General features: G+C 43.5%; 1 protein-coding gene across 2 annotated transcripts in view; it reads right to left on the bottom strand.

The window, feature by feature from the left end:
- Positions 1-23,310, bottom strand: part of aox6 (aldehyde oxidase 6) — a 42,826-nt gene that overhangs the window by 4,040 nt on the left and 15,476 nt on the right. For both annotated transcript variants that reach the window (XM_063211720.1, XM_063211721.1), the window contains 16 exons: positions 21,563-21,689; positions 21,019-21,141; positions 20,402-20,498; positions 19,658-19,782; positions 18,910-19,043; positions 18,507-18,594; positions 11,103-11,189; positions 10,752-10,943; positions 9,755-9,982; positions 9,048-9,143; positions 7,031-7,159; positions 6,787-6,861; positions 6,574-6,626; positions 5,441-5,555; positions 5,133-5,198; positions 3,473-3,661 (listed from right to left, as the gene is read on the bottom strand). In XM_063211720.1, the coding sequence (XP_063067790.1) occupies positions 3,473-3,661; positions 5,133-5,198; positions 5,441-5,555; positions 6,574-6,626; positions 6,787-6,861; positions 7,031-7,159; positions 9,048-9,143; positions 9,755-9,982; positions 10,752-10,943; positions 11,103-11,189; positions 18,507-18,594; positions 18,910-19,043; positions 19,658-19,782; positions 20,402-20,498; positions 21,019-21,141; positions 21,563-21,689 (1,924 nt within the window). The remainder of the gene's footprint in view (positions 1-3,472; positions 3,662-5,132; positions 5,199-5,440; positions 5,556-6,573; positions 6,627-6,786; positions 6,862-7,030; positions 7,160-9,047; positions 9,144-9,754; positions 9,983-10,751; positions 10,944-11,102; positions 11,190-18,506; positions 18,595-18,909; positions 19,044-19,657; positions 19,783-20,401; positions 20,499-21,018; positions 21,142-21,562; positions 21,690-23,310) is intronic.

The raw sequence follows: 23,310 nt of genomic DNA, 5'->3' as shown, positions 1-23,310 counted from the left end.
TTTTTGGCTAGAAAGCAGCATTTTGGCGAATTCCACTTAATTTCAACAGATGATTATGAAAGAACGGAAAGGGGTAGAGAGACACCGTTTTTTTCTGATGACAGATGAGCGTCTAATCTGTGTTTTGATAGGTATAGTGTTGACATAGACACAGAACTCAATTTTCTGTGAGCCTCCAAAAAACGCCCAAAATGCTGAAAAATCTCTGGCACTCCGATGTACTCTTTTATGAAAATGGCTGGCAGCCAATGAGTTAATAGGCGATTGAACCCCTTGTCATCTGGCCTCATACAATCAGAATATTTATGCGAGATGTGCGAGAAAAATGGTAGCGTGCAACCAGTCATTCGAGTGTTGAAGACAGTTGAAAAGAAAAGCTCGCATTGTGGGAAACCAGGGTAATGGTAAACAAAGACAGGCTTGACATTTCCCCCAACACAGGCCCATCACTAGGTTTGGGAGACAGGGGGGGCTTAGCCCCAGAGGAATGAAATGCGCACGCACAGCGTGCGCCGACATTTTTTCAGCTCACCTGCTAAGGTTTTGTCTATGAATTCATTACTTTAAGAGCAAAGAAATCCCGCACACTGTCCATTCCACCAACAAACTTTAATACATTGTTTCGGTCATCCAACCTTCTTCATGTTGTATTAAAGTTTGTTGGTGGAATGGACAGTGTGCAGGATGTCTTTACACTTGAATGACAACCCCACTGGGATAATATCCTACGCACTTGCCCACCAGGCTTGTACGAAATTCCGAATGGAAAGAATTTCAATTCAAAGTAATGCCATAATACGGACACTGGGTGGTAGTGTTCCATGTACTTTCAATGGGTGGTGTAGATTAAATTCAAAGAAATTCAAGGTAATGGCACCACCTAGTGTTCATATCATGGCATTATTTTGAATTGAAATTCTTTACATTCGGAATTTCGTACAAGCCTGCTGCCCACCTACAGAGCTGTGCAAAAGTGTCTTCTTGAGCAATTATTTTAAGAGCACCATACCGATTTTTAAACACTAGTTACAGTGATTTTTTTTATTCACATTTTAATGAACATACCTCATATGTAAGCTAAACAAAACATTTAAAAATGTTTCAACTGATGAATATTATGTACGGAAGTTAAAATGATTAGATAAAAATGCCAATAGCATAATTTACACAAGGACTAGGAACTTTAAGGAGTTACTAACTGCGCGTCTCCAGGAGAAGCAGTGTTCAGGAAGCGATTCATTCAAACAGGTTCCTTACTTGGAAAACTATGCATCCCCTGCAGATATTAGGTAATTTTTACTCCATTAGTAGCTATTTTAATCAGTTAATGTGTGTTTTCAAACTGTTAAGACAAATATTAAAGCTCAACTATAATTTCAAGACAATGTCAAATGGATTTATTACACGGGTATTGTGAGTGAAAATTGGTACTTTGGGCCGGAAGATTTCATCCGTGTAAGTAATTGCACTTTTCTCGAGGTGTTAGTCACAAAGCACAATCCTCTACCTGTTTCCCCCCCGCATAACATATTGCTGTGCACCCTGCTTTTATTGCTGTGCAGTAGGATATAAGTGGCATAAAACAATAAATAAGCAAACAAGAACTTGTATTCAGATTAACTTGCCTTCTTGGTGGTTCGTATTCAGTACTTTACTGCGTTTGTTATTGGAAAAATGTAAAAATAATAATTAAAAAAAACAATTATTATTATTTTTTTTAATTGTTTTGCAAAGTCGTTAAAGGGGGGGCTAATACTAATGTAGGAGGGGCTAAAGCCCCCCTAAAATAGGCCTAACGACGGCCCTGTCCCAACGCTTTTCAAGAGATGCGTCGTGTGGATAATATTGTGGACAAAAATGCTCTGAAGAGCACCATCTCTGCACGTCTCAACAAACTACGCGGTGTAATTAAAGACTACTCCGGAGAGCGCACAGAGCAAAGAATGGGTAGCGCAACCCTTTTGAAACCGACGATAACAGCGCTGCGCTGAGGAAGAGAAACAGCTGATCGAACTGCGTGACTGTGTGACCAGTCAATGAAAGCAAAGTCAATTTGTGGCGGTTCTGGTGCAATGTCATTGCGTAGCGAGACGGGCTATCAAAAAATGTCACCACCTATCTTTGTGAAAGTGGCTTCTTCACTCCACAACTCAAATCAAAACCGCGTCCACAACTCTCCCATTAAAGGTGCTCCGCATTGTACAAGCATTAGGCATACGTGATAATAAACGCAGTGTTTTGTTCACTGCTGCGTTCACAGGCCTACTGCTATTCATAGCAAATCAGAATGTTACATTTCCCAGATCTTGAAAGCCTGATATTTTTAGTGTCAAGAAATAGCTGTTCCTCAAATTCATGTTGCATTGTTCATACAGCCCAGTTTTAAAAATGTAGGATAATGTTGAAATGAATTATATTTTAAAATGTGTTTGGCATACTTTTATTGACCAGACATATAACATGGCCATGCAGATGCAGAACACAAGTAGGCCTATGTATAAGCCTATTATTATTATTACTAGGCCTATTATTATTATTATTAATATTAATAATATTATTAATACTACTACTACTACTACTACTACTAATAATAATAATAACAATACATAAATAAATAGATATAAAATAAAAGTACAATAAATATATATTATTTATAATAAATAAATAAGAAATAATAATAATAATGTTATTAGGCCTATTATGGTTATATTTTGAGAATTGCATTGAATCGACTTGAACGCTAAACAAATTGGGTCGCGACCGAATGAGAGTGGAAAATGGTGGGTCCCCAGACTGTTCCAGTTGAGAACCACTGCAATAAAGAACACGGAACAACCCAGGAACACAGCCGGCTCACCAATACCCTATGGCAACAACATAGTACAGTAAAGAACACGGAATATACAATAAAGATATCTAACCTTTTCAGACCGAGGACCACTTTGTACCCCCAAAAATGTTCAGGGACCACCTGTCAACTGAATTGACAGTTGACGGTTGCTAATTTGACACTGCTAATTTTGATGCAAATCACTTACTTTTTCACATTACAAGCCCCTCATATTATTGTGGTGAAAATATGACTTCAGCAGCTATGTTTAGCTTTGTAATAATGTTACAAATTAGCCTACTGCTAACTTGTCTTCGAAAAGTAGAAATCCCCTCACGGACCACCTGAGCCCTGTCGCGGACCACACTTTGAGAACCTATGGCAACAACATACAGTACATACAGTACATGGCTCACCAATACCCTATGGCAACAACATACAGTACAGTAAAGAACATGGAACAACCCAAGAACACATTCAAAAGTCCAAAGATTCTTCAGATATTACCAGATTTCCATGTGTAAGGTATCACGGTAAAGCTTAGTATCCCCTGGGCCTACATGAGGCCTGTTTTACTGTGTCTGGTCATATATAGGCTACGTATCACTGTTGATGTGTGTTGATGGAATAAAGTAAGGAGACCTTTGAGGAGTAGATGGCGTGTGGGTTCTGTGTGCCGGGCAGAAGGTAGATGTTGAACTTGAGTGGGACGTCACAGACGGCAGGAACCTTGTACTGCCCGGGGCCCCGCGTGTAGAGGACACCGGAGGGGGAGAACATCTTCTCCTCTGAGGTGTAGAGGCCCACACCCTGCATGAAGGCACCCTCGATCTGATGTAAAACACACACACACACACACACATGCACATGCACATGCACACGCACACGCACACACACACACACATGCACGTACACACACAGACAGACAGACAGACAGACCCACACACATGCACACGCACACGCACACGCACACACACACACAGAGTAAGTGGCACACTGATTTTGGCTACTATACATGTATACAGCAATGAATGCATTTGCATTTTATTTCTAAAATATTAAAAGGCTGATCATTGATAATGTACCTTGGGAGTATGCCAAGATCCTGGCTGAATAGCAGTCCAGGTTAAGTTAACCTTGAGGTGGTGGTAAATCATCTAATACAACAGCCTGGAGTGCTGATTTCCTTAACTAAATGGCACCTGTGGGCTACCTATTGCCAGATTTCTCCACTTTGTGCAGATTTACTTAGACAGGTTTATAACCTAGCCATGTTCTTGGAATACTCCCCTTGGCCCTCAACAACAAATTAAGGTAAATCAATCAATCAATCAATCAATCAATCAATCAATCAATCAATCAATCAATCAATCAATCAATCAATCAATCAATCAATCAATCAATCAATCAATCAATCAATCTACATTAGGTGATGTGATGTATTCTTTAATTAACTCTACAACAATCTCCACACAAATCTGCAGACTTCCATTACACACTCAGGTGGTTAATTAAGATGTCTGTGTTACAGATCCTGCTAATGCATTGTCTGGAGGCATTCAGGAGGCAAGAGGCATTAACTACTGTAATGCACCTTTGCAGAGTTGTAGAGATGTTTTGGTAACACTTTCTATGAAGCCCATATCTATAGCGCATTATGAACGCATTTATAACAGCTTATAATGCACATCATAATTAATCATAGTGCATCATGACAGTTATCATGTATTATAAGCCTCTTCACTGCCTATAGTTTATAACCATCCACAATCACTCAAAACACCCTAAGATGTATAATACATTATAAACTAAAATTATAGTTATTCATGACTGTTGATATACTCCATCATGAAGCATTATGAGTGTAGTCGTAATGCACTATAATTATGATGCGCATTATAAGTTGTTATAAATGTGCTCATAATGCACTATAGATATGGGCTTCATAGAAAAAGTTACCGATGTTTTTTTGTGAGTGTGAGGAGAGGCAAGACACTGACAGCCAAACACATGAGCTAATTTTTTGACCAACAGCGCAGCGGTTTCCAACAATCAGAGGTTGAGTTGTGCGCAGCTAGTTTCGCGCAGTCAGGAGAAAACAAAAATGTAGAACCCATGTATAAAGTAGAAATAAAAGTACTCTTACAGATGCAATTGCAACACTAGTAGTATGATATTACAAAGTTGAAATCATGTAATTCCACACCACTAGTGTTGTAATTACATCTGCAAAAGTACTGCTACTTCTAGTTCATACAACTCTGCTCCTTTGGGACTAAGACTGTATAATGGCAGTACCCACCTGGCCAATATCAATGGAAGGGTTTATGCTGCGTCCAATGTCGAAGACCATGTCAGTTCTTACAGTCTAGAGGACACCCAGAGGGAATAGTCAGTTACTTTCCAATACACAACCTTGGTCAATGTAAAGTTGTATTACATGAATACAGTACATACAGATCTCACTCTCACACACACACACACACACACACACACACACACACACACACACACACACACACACACACACACACACACACACACACACACACACACAGTTTAATAAAGTACATGGAAACACACACACGCGCGCACACACACACACGCTACCCTGTAATCTCCGGTGAGGCAGTCCAGTTCCACTTCGCAGCAGCATGCTCCATAGGTGAAGTAGGCGTAGGGCAGACCTTCCTGCTTCTCCCAATCCATATAGAGGTCATGACCCCTGACAGACAGAAAATCAAATCAGCTAAGCTTCAATGTAGACCAGGGCAGGGGTGGGGGACATACGTCTCGAGGGCCGTTTATGGTTTGTAAAGGCAATTAATACTGTATTTCAGGGGACCTAGAGAAGGTGGGGCCTGTTGTAGAGGTGGCCACCTCAATGTAGGCCTAAAGTGCAGGGGGAAATTCTGGTATGTGTTCGTAGTACGGCCCTTGGAGGACTTTTAAGGCTCTTGGAGGAATTTGAAGTGGCCCTTCCAATGAAAAAGGTTCCCACCCCTGATGTTGACAAAGGCATTTGTTGGGAATTGTCGTGGGTCCTGTGGCTCCAGTACTGTACCTTGGGATTCCCGTGAGATAGGAGTCAACAATTTGTCAATCAATGGGTCCAGGCAGAGAAAAAAAATCAGCGGGAGTGGGCAGATGCATGAGTCAGACATTTTGAATGAGAGCATGGTGGGATTAGGAGCCATTCAACATGAACTGGTGGGATGGGATTTATACACTGTATTTTTTACTCAGCATCGGGATGGGACAGGAATTAAAAGCCATTTCTTTGTCATGTTTTGCTTCATTGTCTTTTCATAACATATTGACAAGGCATATGAGAAGGCATATGAGATATTAACCCATTGACGCCTGAAGCACCTGCAGAAATGGGTGCTGAATGCCTAAGCCCTTTTTGGGAAAAGGTACTTAATGCTCATAAAAACCTAAATATCTCAGCCTCTAAAGCACATACAAACATGAGATAAGTTAAGTTGCATTTATACGCTAAGACAGTCATCTTGCATTACAATGTGTTAATTTAGCTCTAACATGCCAACATTTTAATAAAAATATCTCAAATCTCATGAGCCTGAATGTTGCGTCATACCGCTCCAGGAGCCATGGTCAATGTTGCGCAATGCAACATCCAGCATCAATGGGTTAACAGAAAAAAAGAAAGGGTCATTGCCCTTCAACCATATACAGCCGAACTGGGTTCTGTGCAATGAGTGATATCAATACAGTATTACCTGTAGTATCCTGTGGCTGAGAGGCTGATCTTTTCAAGAAATGCATCTTTGATCTGAAAGTAAAATGATTATGATCAGTGATTGATTGTAGACTTTTCTTATAAAGTACTCAACAGCAAGCGCTTGCTAAGTGAAAAAGACGAAAGATTTCGAGACAAAAAAGCGTGACAGCCTGAAAGGTCCCTTATGCATTTATGGAATTGTAGACATTACCCAGCTCTGCCAAGTTCCTGTTGGGTTCTTCTTCCTCAAGGGTTCCAGTCTGCTATAGAGAGTCTCGCAGGCATCCTGTCAAAGACAAAATTAGAAATCCAGGTGCATTTGTCATGAATTACTGTAATGGAAATTATTATATAATGACACTGTAATGACATGCATATGACACCGGCGTCAAGTAAAGTGTCACCCAATTTCTCCTATTAGAGCCATGATTATGAGACTGTGCCCTTGATCTGACCTTGACTGCCATGCCGTTGGCATCGGTGCCAAAGGAGGCTGCGGAGGGGCAGGTGTTGGGCACGGTGTGGGTGTTGGTCTCAGAGATGTGGATCAGAGAGGTGGGGATACGCAGCTCACGACTGGCCACCTAGAGGAGGAGCGAGAGAGAGGGAGACAGAGGGGGATGGAGAGAGAGAGAGAGGGAGAGAGAGAGAGAAGGAAACATGGAGTTGGAGTAATAACATGATAATAACAGTTGTGGATCAGGAAGGTGGGGATACGCAGCTCACGACTGGCCACCTAGAAAAGGAGAGAGAGAGAGAGAGAGAGAGAGAGAGAGAGAGAGAGAGAGAGAGAGAGAGAGGAAGAGAGGGAGAGAGGGAGACAAACACAGAGATGGAGTAATAACATTACGGTACACACATACCGACCTAACTTTTGGTGACTGAATGAACATTGGATACGGGATACGCAGCTCAAGACTGCGGGCCACAGAGAGATGGAGAGAGAGAGAGAGAGAGAGAGGGAGGGAGGGAAACACACAGATAAGGAGTAATCCTAAAACATTGCGGAACATACATAGTGACCTAATCCTTTGTAACTGAATGAACATTTGTAACGGACTGCCTCTAACGCCTCTGAAGTAAGAGCGCAGCGTTACTGTTTTACGCACTACATCTCCCATGTCACTTTGCAGTCATCAATTATCCCCGTAGCCTATAAGGAGGCCAAGTTCAAATTCAATGGCGGCTGAGAGTTTGTGAGAAGACACCTGCAGAGCGAGAGACAGAGAACAACGCGGAGTGTGAACCTGCCTTTGAAGATTGCCTTTGAATTACTGTTGATGTTTGTAACGGCAAAAAAGGAGCCTCGTCTGTTCTAAGACTGTGACCAGGACGCATTGACAGAGTCGGGACGTTGTCACGAAAGCCTTGCGCAGACCAGGAGGTCTCACCCAGCCGACAACCTTTGCTGTCTGTACTTCCAGACCAGGGCGAAGACTTCAGAACTTCAGGACGGTAAAAGGAATTCAGTCTTTGTTCACCTGGCTCCACTGTTCCGTTCTCAACCTCGTTACTGCTCAGCTCTCATCCACTCAGACCCATCTCTCCCGTATGCACAAGCGCGCACACATTGCACACATTCATACACAAACACTCAAGTAAGGACAATTTCTTTTGGGGGGGTTAACTTTATTGTATTTGAAAATATTGTATTGTTTAATTCTATTTTGAAGAGTGCACTAAAAATAACAAAATACTTTTTTGTGTGGAACTGAATTATTTCTAAGGTCATCACTGGTTATTTATTCATTGTGGGAGTGGTAACGGGTCAATCCAACAGCAGTGTTCTCGCTGCCTGGCGCCAAAATAACTCAAAATAACTTTAAAAACTTAAAATGTAGTCGGTTGCACCGTTACATATTGGATATTGTTTGTAACTGTGTTAAAGCCTTAACAGCTGTAATTGTTTTAAACACCATCCCCAAATCTGACATCAATTAATCAACACTTAATAATGACTTGATCTACAATTATCCACTGTGTGCATTTATCAGCCCTGACATAACCATCATTGATGAACACAATAGAACTGTAACACTTATAGAAATAGGATGCTCTTTTGACCTGTATATGGACGTGTTGTAACTCTAAGATGTTGAAATATCAGCCATTAGTCAAAACCATTGTGGGCCTTGGGTACCAATGCAGATTAGTTGTTTTGGGCATGTCCACAAACTTGTCGTAACAGGACTGCAGCTATCTGGACTGTGCAAAACAACAGCAAAAAGACTGGCGGCAAAATATTGTTCAATCTCTGCCATTATAGGCAGTTTGTCCATCTGGAGACGGAGATGTCATATCTACCCATAGACAATACTGGACTGACTAACTGTATGATCATCCCCCTACCACTCGGCTGTGATTTCCATCAGTATTTGGATCTGTGTAACTTTTCATGGGCTGCGATCCAAATATTAGTTCCGGTACTAAAATATGTGTGTGTGCGTGAGTGTGTGTGTGCCTGTACCGCACCTGTTGCATTTTTGTGTGGATGCCTTGGCCCAGTTCCGCTCCCCCGTGACTGACCAGGACTGAGCCGTCAAGGAAGACATTAACCAGAGCAGCCGCCTGAATCACACACACACACGCACGCACGCACGCACACGCACACGCACACGCACACACACGCACACGCACACACACACAATTAGGACTATGGATTTTTTTTTCAAAGGCTAATTGACTGCATGATAATATATGCAAATGTTGATTACACTGTAAATGTTGATGTGAATTGCTGATCCACTCATCACATGATCACTTGCAGTGTCACAAGAACAATATTACCACCACGGTTACGATAAACGAACTCCTGTTAAAATTGTTAGTGCATTGACCCATTCAACACATCTCATTTTCTCTGTAACACTTAATTTTAGTGTTACATGTATTAGCATTAATACATACAATGTTAATGCTTGTATACTGTATAATTAACTTGTAAGACATGTACTAAGCAAAATCAAACATGTTAGGCATGTATTTGCAATGTCTTGTTCATGCACAATGAGGGATTTATTACCAATATAACCTTAGTAAGGACCTAACAAATGTTTGATTTTGCTTAGTACATTCCTTACAAGTTACTTATCCAGGCATTAACATTGTATGTATTAGTGCCAATACCAGTAAATGTAACACTAAAATAAAGTGTGACCATTTTGTCAAAGTCCGAGTACCTGGTTGAGAAATGCTTCAGAGAAGCCTACGCCATACTTGATTGGCACCAGGGCTATGCCCCTCTTCTTCCAGCGATTGTGCTGGTTGAACTGGGCAATGTCCATGCGCCGGCTCTCTAGGCAGGCGCGCCTCTTGCACTCCTCCCAGCAGAGGAGCATGTTCTCCGGGTCGAATGGCATCTTGTAGTGGGTCATGGATGGACCTCTGTACATGTTCATCTCTCTGATCTAAGAATCAAAGGGGGGGATCAGTGAAAGGTCAAATGTCACATGCGAATGAATAAGTGTATCAGAGGTGTTCCCGCACAGTTCGTCCCCCTCTGGACCGCAAACCTGCCACCTCGTCAACTACATCGGTTCGGCAATGGGAGGTACAGTACAAGACCGCTGAGCTAAAGGGCCGGTCCGATAGCCCATCGCTACTGCTTCCATGCCACACTCTGCTAGTTGGCCTCCGTTACATAAGTGTAAACTTTATTGATCCGGAATGAAATTAAGATGCCAAGCGGCATACACTGAATACACAAAATATACAGTGCAAGGCAGACTTTAAGCCCAATACAGCACTGCCCTACAAGGCAAAAGTGCAGTAACTAAGATAACATTGAAACTGAGAAAGAGGCCTTCCAAGTACTGGTATTAGGTTGGATATTGTAGTTGTAGTTGTATTTTGGCATAACAGTATCTCTTTGACTATGTTGTTGTGATGACAGAAGTGTTTTTTCTATTGTATTTATCATGAAACGTAATAAAATGAAATGAATCACAAACAAAATCATATAACTCTAGCCGTACCACACAAAAACACACACGCACACAGACACATACATGCATGTACGTGCACACACACACATATGCACACATATGCACACACACACGCACACAGGCACGCGCACACACACACACACACACACACACACACACACACACACACACACACACACACACACACACACACACACATCTGTACTGTAGTGTAAGTCTTCCTTTTCCTGACCTCTTCAGCAGTACGGCCGAGTTTGAGGGCGACGTCACTGATGATGTGCTCCGTGACCAGCTGGCATTGGGGCACTCCGAAGCCTCGGAAGGCTGTGTTGGACGGGAGGTTGGTCTTGCAGGCAAACGATGTGCCATGGAAGTTGGGTATGTTATAGGCATTGTCGAAATGGAGCAGGATCTTTTCAATTACCTTGATTAAGTACATAGATATGATTATTAGATATCGTATTCAGGCTGAGATACAGGATTTTGCAAATAAACCCTTCACTTGTAAATGTTTGTTCTCTTAACTTTGGCGCTTATGTATGAAACATGGCAATAGTTCAGGCTTGGCTTGAGCTTAGCTTACCAGTGGAGACTCATCAACAGTGTTGCCGCCATTGACGTAGAAATTCACATCAGTTGCAGTTATTTTCCCGTCGTTCTTGTAGCCAACCTAGACACACAGAAGTGCTGAATGATTGAGCCTGTACTTCAGCAAACTTGAGCTTGTGAATGCCATGAAAAGTAAGAGCAGCAAAAAGTTACCACAGACAGACAGACAGACACACCAGTGTTAATTTCGTCAGCTTTTTTAAATTTAGTCTTAGTCTTAGGGTCCGTGTATCATCCGATCATTCAACTATTCCATTCAATCTGACAAACGGAAAAACAAAAAAATGATGCAATATTTCGTTTTCCTGTTTTTTTGTATGAGCAAAACATTAGGGATTGATGTTTGTTTTCGTTTTTCAACCCAAAACAGAACAAATCATAAACAGGGAAACCAAAACGAAATTTTAACAGTAATTTGCGTTTATTGGTTTTCTTTATTCTCCACGCTACATTAGCCTTCCCAAGGTCCAGTGGAGGCGCTAGAGCCTCGTGATGACACAAGGCGTAATTTGCAATTGGGATGTTGAATGAAGAAATGTCCACCAAAGTTGTTCTGCCTAGGCTGGCAGGGTGGAAACTGTTTTCTCCACGCATGCGTCTGCGAAGGGCCATTCCACAAGCGCAAGTCGAGGAAGGGAGTTTAGATAATGAAGTGTTTCGGGCTCGCACGGCGCGTCAGTCCGTATGTGACCTTGGGCACAAACAAACGCGAGATGAAAGTTGACCATGGTGCCATTTGGGGAACATTGTGCGCAGTCTGGGTTGACAGACAGCACATGTAACTAACCTACCCTACCAAGCGAGTCTGGTGAGTGGCCAGAGCGAGGGCTAGTATCATCTTATTGGAAAGACACTTCAGGCCCACGTCCACCAATTATGGTTCAAATGGGGCCATGCGCAACGCATCCAAAACCAGGGATGTGTTCCATGGTGGTATGACAAATAGGCCTAGCACCTTTCACAAACGTTCGCTTACAGCAGCTTAAGTAATGCTGATGTGGCATGCAGAAATAGCAACCAGATACGCCTCAACTGTGGAGGAGTAGAGTAGAGTAGAGTAGAGTATCGTTTATTGATCCCAGGGGGAAATTAAGGTGTCAAGTAGCATACACACATAAATAAAGACATAAAGACATTGTCCACAAGACATAACACACATATTTACACATAAAATAAAATAATCATATATAGCTCGCTGTTGCATACTTATTGCCAAGGCATCTCTCTCTCTCTCACACACACACACACACACACACACACACACACACACACACACACATACACACACACACACACACACACACACACACCAAAAATATAAAGTGTAAAGTGTCCAGTGTTCACATGTGCCTTAGCTAAGTGGCACATAGTAGCCAAGACAAGGTGGCCATAAAGTGTCCAGGAGTGTCCATAGTCTCTTTCCTAGAACAATGTCCATTGTATTCCTTAGAAAAAGAGATGGGGGGTTAAACACAAGTCACACACTGTGTCACTCCACACACCCACACCCACACACACACACACACACACACACACACACACACACACACACACACACACACACACACACACACACACACACACACACACACACACACACACCAAAAATAAAGTGTACATAGTCCAGGAGTATCAGTAGTCAGGGGGGTTACACACATCGCAGACTGAGTATCTACCCACACACACACACACACACACACACACACACACACACACACACACACACACACACACACACACACACACACACACACACACACACACACACACACACACACACACTCAGCTGTGCATTCCGCTGAAAAGGAGTCGAAGGGTAGAGAGTCCAGGTAAAAAGAGTATGCAGGAGTGGGATCTGTTTATGCAGTCCAGTCCCCTATGATGATCTCTCTTTGTGTGTCCTTCTGTGCAATGTTGAAAAGCTGAATGGCCCTGGGTACAAAGGACTTCCGCAGCCTGTCTGTCTTGCAGGAGATGGCGCGCAGTCTGTAGCTGAACAGGCTTCTCTGGTTGTTGAGGACTGGGTACAGTGGGTGCTTGTCGTTGTCCAAAATAGAGTCCAATCTGCCAAGTGTCCTCTTGTCGGCTGTGGTTGTGAGGGCGTCCAGTTCTGTGCCTACAACAGACCCTGCTTTCCTCACCAGCCTGTCGAGCCGTCCAGCATCTCTTTTCCTAATGCTGCCACCCCAGCATGCCACAGCATAGTAGAGCACACTGGCCATGGCAGACTGGTAGAACATCTGCAGGAGTCTGTTGCAGACATTGAAAGATCTCAGCTTTCTCAGAAAGTAGAGTCTGCTCTGGCCTTTCTTGTACAGTGCATGTGAGTTGGCAGACCAGTCCAGTTTAGAGTCCAGGTGAACACCCAGGTACTTGTATGTGGAGACTGTCTCCACAGTCTCCCCCTCGATAGAGACAGGCACCAGGGGTGGGGTGGTTCGCCTGAAGTCAATCACCATTTCTTTGGTTTTGGTGGTGTTCAGCCGCAGCTGGTTGGTTCTGCACCATTTGACAAAGTTCTCCACCAGTCCCCTGTACTCCCCCTCCTGCCCATCTTTGATGCATCCAACAATGGCCGTGTCATCCGAGAACTTTTGCATGTGGCAGGTCTTCGTGTTGTAGTTGAAGTCAGTGGTGTACAGGGTGAACAGCACGGGGGAGAGCACCGTTCCTTGTGGAGCTCCAGTGCTGCTGACTACAGTCTCTGATGTGAGGTCACCTAGTCTGACGAACTGGGGCCTTCCTGTGAGGTAGTCTGTGATCCAGTTCACCAGCCCAGTCTCCACTCCCATCTGCAGTAGTTTGTTTCTCAACAGTAGTGGCTGTATTGTGTTGAAGGCGCTGGAGAAATCAAAGAACATGATTCTAACAGCACTGCTTCCTTTGTCCAGGTGAGAATGCATTCTGTGCAGCAGATACAGAATAGCATCCTCAACTCCCACCTTCTCCTGGTAGGCAAATTGTAGTGGGTCTAGTGCGTGGTGAACTTGGGGTTTCAGTATGTTGAGCAGAAGCGCACGCTCGAATGTCTTCATTATATGGGATGTGAGGGCTACCGGTCTGTAGTCGTTTAGTTCTTTGGGGTGTGGCTTTTTGGGTACAGGTATGAGGCATGAGGTTTTCCACTGTGTGGGCACCTTACCCGCATGCAGACTCTTATTGAAGATGTGTTGCAGTGGCTCAGCTAGCTCTTCTGCACAGGTCCTGAGGAGTCTGGCGCTGACCCCATCAGGTCCGTTGGCCTTCGGCTTAAGCCTCCGCAGTGCGCTCCTAACTTGTCCTGTCGTAATGGTGGGGGGTGGCTGCTCCGTTTGTGGTGGGGGATGGGTGGGGAGAGGTTCCATCAGTGTAGGTGTGTCAGTGCAGGTTACTTCAGAGGAGGTGGGAGAAGGAGGAGGGGAGTCCAGTGTGAAAGCTGAGGGGAGAGGGGGGATGGAAGAGGTGCAGGGGACTTCAGAGGAGGGAGGAGGAGGAGGGAGGTCCAGTGTCAAAGCTGGGGGGAGAGGGGGGATGGGAGAGGTACAGGGAAATTCAGAGGAGGGAGGAGGAGGAGGGAGGTCCAGTGTCAAAGCTGGGGGGAGAGGGGGGATGGGAGAGGTACAGGGGAATTCAGAGGAGGTAGGAGGAGGAGGAGGGGGGTCCAGTGTGAGTGCTGGGGGCTGAGGGGGGATGGGTGAGGTGAGGGCTGCACAGACCAAAGGTGTTGAGATGTCTTCAGTGGTGGGAGAGTGGGGAGGGGGGCACTGCGTGGTGGGAGTTGTGCTTCTAGCCGTGCAGTCTACAGATGGGCAATTAAATCTGTTGTAAAACAGATTAAGCTCATCTGCTCTGTCTTTGTTGCCCTCAGCCCCTCCACTCTTGGCGCCAAAACCGGTCATCGCTCTGATGCCCTGCCATAACTGCCTTGGGTTGCTTTCCATCTTCCTCTCCACTTTCCTCCCATACGCCTCCTTAGCAGCCCTCAGCTCTCTCTTCAGGAGACCTCGCTGGTAGCATTTCCCAGGAATAAGTTATCAGCAGACGGTACCAGTGGAAGAAACGTTTGTTTCGACTCACGCACCAACGGTCAAAACTTAATTCCACCTGCAGTAATACAATGATCTAATGGAAGGAGCCTTACCCCATTGGATAGTCACAATTATTGAGGAGGTTATGGTTATAGACACATACTGGACCAGACACAGTACAGTCAGTGCGTAAAAGAGTTAGGCCAGTTCTCAACCTTTTTTGCCCAAACGCCCCCCTGACCTCCTCCTACACCTGTCACCTGACAGCTTGACTGAACCCCGCTCGAGGTGGCATGTGGGAAAATCAAGAATCAGAAGAAGCGTTCCTTCACAGAGCAACGGAAAGCACAGACCACGTGCAGCCCACATATAGCCAGAGATAACTTTGCCGACATCAAAAGCAAACTATTTATCTTTTTGAAAGGACCGGTTGAGGAAGGGGGTGCAAAAGCACCAAATGCATTAATATCCTCCCTTGCAGTCTATATTTTTAAATGACACTCCTTTTTAATTGCAGAAAATAGCCCTCTCACAATTGCTGCTTCAAATACAACACTAAAGCTACAAATGTGCACGTGAGCAAGCTGATGCGTCTCCGCCAGGACTGTGCAAGGTCGCGCTTCCACAGGACACACATAGCCTAACTAAGAACATATCTAAGGACATTACTAAAACAACATGTCTCCAAGTTGTGCACTTTAGGTACTGTTCGCACTGAAACGTAGGCGACTGCCAGGATGTTTGCGAGCTCGCTGGGAATACATTTTCGGGAGGCTCCGTGCATAGCGGACAACAAGCGCATGCACAGGCGCTTTTTGCCAGCCCCTCTCGCGCTGCACTGAAATGCACACAAAATAAACAGCCAGGCCTACATCGCACATCGCCTTTGCAAAGGCTGGCACGGTTTTAACTTTTCTATTCTATTAAATCTTATGAGTTTACTGTTCCAAAATGTAGGCCTAGATGTTTCAACACACTTTAAAAAAGAAAGACACTCCCTCCTCCCCTTCCGTGGTCATGTTGCCAGCGCTCCCCAACGGCTCTCGAACGTCTACAGGGGGGCGCTGGTACCCACGTTGAGAAACGCTAAGGCTTTCTTTACCACCCACGGGCACCGACATAACGGGGCTACCAGTAGGACAGAAAGATATTCTGTGGAGTATGAGCATCAGCAGGTTGACTATAGGCCTTGGGGAAATGCGTAAAGCAGCGCGTTTGACGGCCACTTGTGCACTAGGACTAGGTGTCTTACTTGGGCGAGCAACAGAAACGCACCACGGGAAATGGGACCAATAATCGTAATTTGTTGTTATTTCGTTTTGGTTTTCTCGTTTATTACTTGTTCTGCTTTGAGTTGGGAAAAAGAAAAATCAACACAAATCCTTTTGGCCATATAGAAAAACGGGAAAACAAAATATGGAGTCGTTATTTCGTTTTCCGTTTGCCAGATTGAATGGAATAGTTGAATGATCGGATGATACACGGACCTCTTAGTCATAATTACGAAAATCAATTTTAGTCTTAGTCAAATTTAGTCATTGCCTTCACAATTTAGTCTTAGTCTTCGTCTAAATGATGAAAATTAATTTTAGTCTTAGTCAATTTTTTGTCATTTTAGTCAACATTTCACATTTTCGTCATTTTAGTCAAATTATTACACAAATTATTATTAGATAGCCTATTGCAGCAAATATTCACATTATTACTAGCTTATTTTCCACCAAAATCCAAATCAGTCCTGTAAAAGTAATTTCAACAGCATAGAGCAAAGGAGCATTAGACACACACACTTGCAGGTGCAGGTTGCGCTCGCTCTCTCTCTCTCTCTGTTTCTTTCTCGCATTAGAAGCTGCTGCGTCTTATTTGCTTTTGAATTTGATCACGTAGGCTACAAGCTCACCTGACCGCGTGACTCATAGCCTGCAGATTGCAGGCAGTGGGAAGACCAGACATCCCAATGAAGTCCAAGAAGTTTCCCTGATATTTGATAGTGGCTCCCCTATGGCCGCGAGTCAGATAAAATATTCCTGATTTTAGACTATGCAAGTTCGCGTTATTTCGATTGGCAATGCGGGACAGAGAAAGATAATGGCTCGTACGTCATTCCTGGAATACTTCAAATAGATTACGCGCACTTCGTAGGACGCCCTGCAAAAGTCCTGGGGAAAAAGTAGGCAGTTGTTCTATGCAGACTGGACGACAGAAAGGACCTTGGCAAACAATGGTTGAACACTAATGCTGTTTTGTTTGTCGAGATGTCGAGGGTCGATAAGCATCTCCAAGTTTAAGCAATGAGTTTTTAGAACTTGGGATGTCTGGGAGACGCTATTGTAATACGCATCGCATGGAAGGGATGTCGACTGCCTTGGGTCTTTTAGCGTTGCCCTCGACGGGAACAAGTTTCAATTCTCTGCACTTTAAACCCTGATCGCCCACACATTGATTCTTATCAAAACTACAGTAGCCGTGCCTCTGTTTAGACTACTTAAACAACTTTTCCCCTGTAGAGCGGGCATCCTTAAACGTCTTCCCGGTGTCTGATCTAAATAAATGCATGAATCCGATTTTCATGATTTGCTTGCAAACTGCCTATTCATACGGTTAAACAACCAATATAGCCAACATTACAAAAGAACAGACGGACGTCGGCGTATGCGTAAGTGAAAAGGAAAAGAGAGGAGTTTAAAATGACAGCATCAGAGGAAGATTGGCGCGAGTGACTGTAGCACTTTTATCATGACTGCACAAACACACACGTCTTCGTTAAGGACAAAAGGGTTGTTGAACATGTTTCAAAATTAACACTTGCCTCAACGTCGGCTCTTTCTTTTTCTCTTTCTGGGAAACATTTTAGGGCCTAAACTCAACTGAACAGGACTCACTGAACTAGGCTACTACTGATTGAGCCGCACCAGCGCCAGGCACTGCCTGCAGAGACAAACAGGGCAACAGCGCGTAATCTTCTATGAAGTTCAAGAAACAATAACAATTACAAATTAATTTTAAACAATTACATTTTTAATGTCCATTCGTCCATGGCTTGTAAATTTCGTCTCGTCTTAGTCTCCTTAACGAAAATCAATTTTTATTTTCGTCATATTTTTATGTTCTGGAAGCAATTTTTGTGCGTCATCGTCTCGTCATCGTCACGGGAAAAAGGGGCGTTGACGAAATATTTTCGTCATCGTCCTGGTTGACGAAATTAACACTGACACACACACAAACACACACACACACATGCACGCGCGCGCACACAGACACAGACGCAGACACAGACACAGACACAGACACAGACACAGACACGCACGCACGCACGCACGCACGCACGCACGCACGCACGCACGCACAGACACACAAGCACGCACACACACCTTGTACTTGGCCAAGACTGGGTGTCTCCCCCCTGTGATCAGCATGTCCTCACCCCTCTCCAGGACCAGCCTCACTGGACGCTCTGTCCTGGTGTGGCAGAAGAGGAGGCGCCATTACAGCATGCTGATGACAAGCCTTTGACAACATACAACTGGAAGCAGTGGTGTAGTCTACGTAGAACGCAGGTATACGGAGTATACTCACTTCAAAATTTCAGGGATTTCAGTATACCCACTTCAAATTGATTGATCCATTATTTAGAATAGCACAAATATATACAGTATACCCACTTCAAAAAATGTTCAAATATACAGTATGTAAGTAACATTGTTAAAATCATTTACTTATATGGATTTAAATTGTATATATCGTTGTATATATCATTAAAAAGTGCTACAGTACTTCCATGCCGCTACTGCAGTGATGCAGGCCATGATGGAGGTTTTGGTGACCTTTCCTCCAAAGGCTCCTCCGACGCGTTTAACGTGACATGTCACTCTGTTGGAGGGGATGTTCAGCGTCTCTGCTATGGAGTCCTGAGGGAGAGGAAAGGGAATAAGAGACAATGGCCACATTTAAATGACGCTTTTAATTGAGAATTAATAAGTCAGAATTAAATAGTTCCGTGGAGATTAAATTGATTTAATTCATTTAATTCCGAATTGTGAAGTGTTTGTTTTCAAAGCGGAATAAGCTTTATGCAGACTGCAGTACACTGATTGGCAAAAGCGCTGAATAACACTTCCTAATATGTAAGTCAAATGAAAATTGAGGGGAGGCACAAAGTCAGGACAGCATCGCTAAGGGGGTATTCCTGGCTTAGTAGTAAACTAAGTTAAACTTGAGGTAGTGATACAGTAAATCATCTGAGAAGAACCAGCAGTTCTTGAATGACACCTGTGTGCTATCTATTGACAGGCTTAGCATTTCCTTCTAGGTTAACTTAGCTCGGTTTGTCACTTACGTAACAATATTCTTGGAATACCCCCGATGTGGCAATTATTCATAATCCGGGCTCTAAATTAACTTTTTTTTTAATCTAATTTCACCAGCATTTGCCCGGTTTGCTGGTGGTGATTTAGAGCCCTGGTTGTAATTCAGCACAATGACTGGAAATCTCAATCACTGTGATTTTTGTGATCATGTGCACCTGAGCGTAGCTAGGATGCTGCGTGGACAAATAGACGTTCATCTCCCGCTCCTCTCCAACAGGCACCACCAGCATGCTCTGGGTCTCCATGTAGAAGTGCTCCTGACCACCAATACGGATCTCACCTGACACAGAAAGAAAGAAAGAAAGAAAGAAAGAAAGAAAGAAAGAAAGAAAGAGAGAGAGAGAGAGAGAGAGTGTGTGTGAGAGAGAGTGTGTGAGAGAGAGAGAGAGAGAGAGAGAGAGAGAGAGAGAGAGAGAGAGAGACTGACACACACACACACAGACAGACACACAGACAGACAGACAGACAGACAGACAGACAGACAAACGCACACACTCACACAAAAAAAATATATCACACATTACATTGTAATGTTGTTATCATTTTCGTTGTACTTTTTTTGCTCCTGATTGAAAAAGAGGGAGAATGTGCACACATTAGCCTATACAGGTGCAGGATCTACAGCATTCAAGTGCAAGTTCAAATAAATAGGAAAGTTCTGACCATCGATGTGAAAGTTAGCGGAGGCATAAGTTAGCAGCACACAGTATAGTTAAAAAGATGACCATGATAAGGAAGGATATCACAGTGGCACAATGTACCTGCAACTTGGTCTGACACAAAAAAATTGGGAACCATGCACACCTTTATTTTTTCCCCGAAATGTACATTTGCTAAATGTAGCCTACTTTCGTGCACTCAAAAAAAAGTGACTAACGTAACCAGGTATGAGCACAAACCTTCATGAATATGGTCGGCCATTTTAAAGCCCTCAGTGACGTCACCCCTACCGATCTCCCTCGGAGGACAAAAGAAAGACTTCTGCTCTATTGCCTCCTGCAAGCAAACCAGGTTGATGTGTTCAATGACCATACATTACATTACATTGCATTTGGCCAACGCTTTTTTAACCGAAGCGACTTACAATTGAGGACATAATCATAGCCAACATCACTAGTAGAAGTGCACAGGAGATATACTGAACAATAAGTTGCAGATACTAAGTAGGTTAAGTAGAGTACACATACACATGCACATCACCTCAAGCATTAGTGTCGTAGTATAGTGGAGTATGTATTGAACCAACTACAGTAATGTGAATTGGTAAATTGCTCACTTTCAGCCCTGATATTATCATATCATGCAGTACACAACAGAAATGGGGATGAAAGTGATGGAGTGAATGTGTGTGTGTGTGTGTGTGTGTGTGTGTGTGTGTGTGTGTGTGTGTGTGTGTGTGTGTGTGTGTGTGTGTGTGTGTGTGTGTGTGTGTGTGTGTGTGTGTGTGTGTGTGTGTGTGTGTGTGTGTGCATGCGTGCGTGTGTGCGTGCGTGCGTGTGTGCGTGTGTGCTCTAACCTCCACGGTGAGCACTAGGTTGGGAATGTCCTGGTAGGTGATCTTCACTGCTGCAGCTCCTCGTTTGGAGTGGGCTTTCGTATCCGCCAGCACGGCACACACCATCTGTCCCACACAGGTGACCTGCACAGAGGGGATAGACTACTCAAAGATCTGAAGCTCCTATGCACAGTCAGGTTCCAGGTGCTGGTGAAGAGCAGTCATCAGTAATCCAAGGAAAAAAGGAAGAATCACCGCACACTGGTAGACATTGGTACATACAGTACATGGGTAAAATAAAGTGGCGCATCAGAATGTAATACCCATCAATTAAGTAGTAATTGATGGTTTATATGCTGCAATGAATATGCTTCTAAGACAATCCACAAAAAAAAACAAAAAAAACATACAATACAACATGCAATAAAAAATGCAATAGTGTCACTGGCTGTCGTTGCACTGATTACCCATGTTCACAATTTACACTCAACAGCTACACTCCATGCTAAAATTATGTGGCAAGGCTAAACCTGACGCCTGAGTCAACACTGGTGCTTTTTTTTACCTCTTCCTCTGCCAAGAGTTCCTCAGTGAGGCCACAGAAGGTCCGAAACTTCTTCCCCGGGATGTCACTGGCTGTGATGACATCCACCACACCGGGCAGTGCCAGCGCCGCGCTAACATCTATGTCTCTGTTCCAGAAAAAAATACAATACATTACTAGCCTGATAAAACCAGCCTAAATGTGAGACCGGAGTAATTTAGTCTGGCCCCAATGAACGATACCTCCGAAGATTGTTGATGAGAACAACCTGTTGTTTTTTCAAACCGTGCCGGCGCTCTGACCAATCGCCGCTCTTTGCCGTTGATATGCTTTTCCAACGGTGTTGATCCGAGGCCAGACCCACTCGCAGCTGAAAAAAATTCGACGTCCAGTGGGTGGCGCTGGTTTACCAGGCTAATACATTACACTTTGCTGAAGTTTTTTTTATCCTAAGTGACTTACACTTATTTTAAGTACAGGGTATTGGTTACAGTCCCTGGAGCAGTGTGGGATTAGGTGCCTTGATCAAGGTGTTAGTGTGGTGGGGAGTGGTAAGGGTGGGATTTGAAACTGCAACCCTCTGATCTAAACCCCCATGTCCTTAACCACTAGGCCACAGCTGCCCTCAAAACAAATGATGCGAAAATGTGAAAAAAAACGATACAATTCCTAAAAATTCCCAATAATTAAATTTGTACAGCAGCGATATGAGGGGAAAGCAGTGGGTGTATAGTGTGCATAGGGCTGCTCGATTACGAGAAAAATCTATATTGATTTCACGATATAAATTTGATATATTGCACAGCCCTAAGTGTGCAGTAAGTGCCTTCCTGGTCCCGAGACTAAAGTAAGGTTATAAATACTGACACATGTAATGAGGGGTAATTGAACTCTATCACACTGGTAATTTGGCTATCAAAGAGGATTGTCCTTTGGATGAACTTTGTGCTCTGTGTGACAGTGCAAGAGAGGGTCTTGGAGACAAATTCAGCCACTGACTGATATCCACTCATTGCATTTAGTAGAGATCATTACAAAGAGGAGAATAATACACTACTTTAAAGATGCACTGTGTCATATTTTTAGTAGTTTATTTTCGAATATTCACCCTCCACCGTCAAATTCTGAGTATTCATTATGAGAGGGAAAATTGCACTTTTCATACATGAAAAGGGGGATCATCTCCATTGTCTACCATTTTCAATTTCCAGAAATAGATGTTTTATTTGCAAAACTTACTGTACTTTGGTAATACTAGTGAATGTTAGTTCATTACTAAGTAAATATTCATGACAATATCGAATTTGGCAATGAGCAGCCCAGGTTGAATGAGTAGCATAGTTCCAATACCTACACTATGCACCTTTAAATTAGTTTACCTTGAACACAAACAAAAATATGAGAGTGTAATACAATAACAGAGTAATAAGACAGAGTAATGCAATAGAGCAGTGGTTCTTAACCTGGGGTGCGGGCAACCCCTGGGGGTGCGCCAGAGATTCCAGGGGGTGCACGGAATTTTGTTTGTGTAGAGGTTGTGACCACAATTACACTTGCAAACATTATAATTAGGCCAAATTAAGTCCGAATTAAACAAGTTTGGTTCCCATTTAAAGTCATTCAGGTATTGATTCATGTATCAAGCGACAATCATTGTAATTAATCACTCATTTATCATATTTTAGTGCGTATACATATCTAGAAGTTTGTGTTGGGGGTGCGCGGCTTGTCTTCGGCACAGGTAAGGGGTGCGCTAAGAAAAAAAGGTT

This window comes from Engraulis encrasicolus, chromosome 12 (assembly GCF_034702125.1).
Source record: "Engraulis encrasicolus isolate BLACKSEA-1 chromosome 12, IST_EnEncr_1.0, whole genome shotgun sequence".
In the NCBI taxonomy this organism is placed as follows: Eukaryota; Metazoa; Chordata; class Actinopteri; order Clupeiformes; family Engraulidae; genus Engraulis; species Engraulis encrasicolus.
Note: the sequence above shows the minus strand (reverse complement) of the source record. Positions and strands in the feature narration are given on the sequence as shown.